This window comes from Penaeus monodon, chromosome 28 (assembly GCF_015228065.2).
Source record: "Penaeus monodon isolate SGIC_2016 chromosome 28, NSTDA_Pmon_1, whole genome shotgun sequence".
Lineage (NCBI taxonomy): Eukaryota > Metazoa > Arthropoda > Malacostraca > Decapoda > Penaeidae > Penaeus > Penaeus monodon.
Genome location: NC_051413.1, coordinates 33,137,346 through 33,138,016, shown reverse-complemented (window position 1 = coordinate 33,138,016; position 671 = coordinate 33,137,346). Strand labels below are relative to the sequence as shown.

Genomic DNA, 671 nt, shown 5'->3' with positions numbered 1-671 from the left:
GGATCTCTTAAAGATGTCATGATACTGCTAAAAATGGTCAAATAATTTTAGATCCTTAATCTTTCTTGCATTACAAGCTTATCTTTCAAAGCTAAAAGAAAAGTACTTGTATAGGAAGTAAATTGTACAGAAGTTTGAAAAATTGTGAGAAGATAAAAGAATGCATGTTATAACATTATGTTTAGAAATAAAGAAAAGAAAGGCATGTTTTGAACATGTCAGAGATGTGTGCTAGGTTCACTATTTGTGTCTTTCTTTCTTCCTCCTACTCCTACCTTAATAGAATATAAATTTTCTTACACCTATTTTTATTACCTTTTTCTTTATTCTTTCTTTTCTTCATTACCTTTCCACATATTTCTCTTGTTCAATTTTGTAAATATCCCTTTCACAGCTATCTCATGTCCTGGAAACGGAAGGGGAAAAGAGCGAATTGCTAGATGTACGTGCAGGCGGCTGGGACCCAGACACAGCATCTCAGCTCTTTGATTTGGCTGAGCTTTGTACTGATGACAAGAGGAGACGGCCTACTATGGTTCAGGTGCTCGAAAATTATTCATCTATTGTAAATAGTTAGTAAAAGTTTAATTCACAGATACTTGAGTTTTTTTTTCATTTTCCCCAAAAGTGAATGAGTATTATATGTAAATTAGAAACTGTTATTTCATAGG

The 671-nt window shown here is 32.9% G+C and overlaps 1 protein-coding gene across 2 annotated transcripts in view; it reads left to right on the top strand.

Annotated features, from left to right (window-relative positions):
* LOC119591513 (interleukin-1 receptor-associated kinase 4-like) overlaps positions 1-598 on the top strand; it is a 7,719-nt gene extending 7,121 nt beyond the window's left edge. For both annotated transcript variants that reach the window (XM_037940261.1, XM_037940262.1), the window contains exon 9: positions 395-598. In XM_037940261.1, coding sequence (XP_037796189.1) covers positions 395-577 — 183 coding nt within the window. In that variant the 3' untranslated portion in view covers positions 578-598. The remainder of the gene's footprint in view (positions 1-394) is intronic.
* The last annotated feature ends 73 nt before the right edge of the window (positions 599-671 follow it).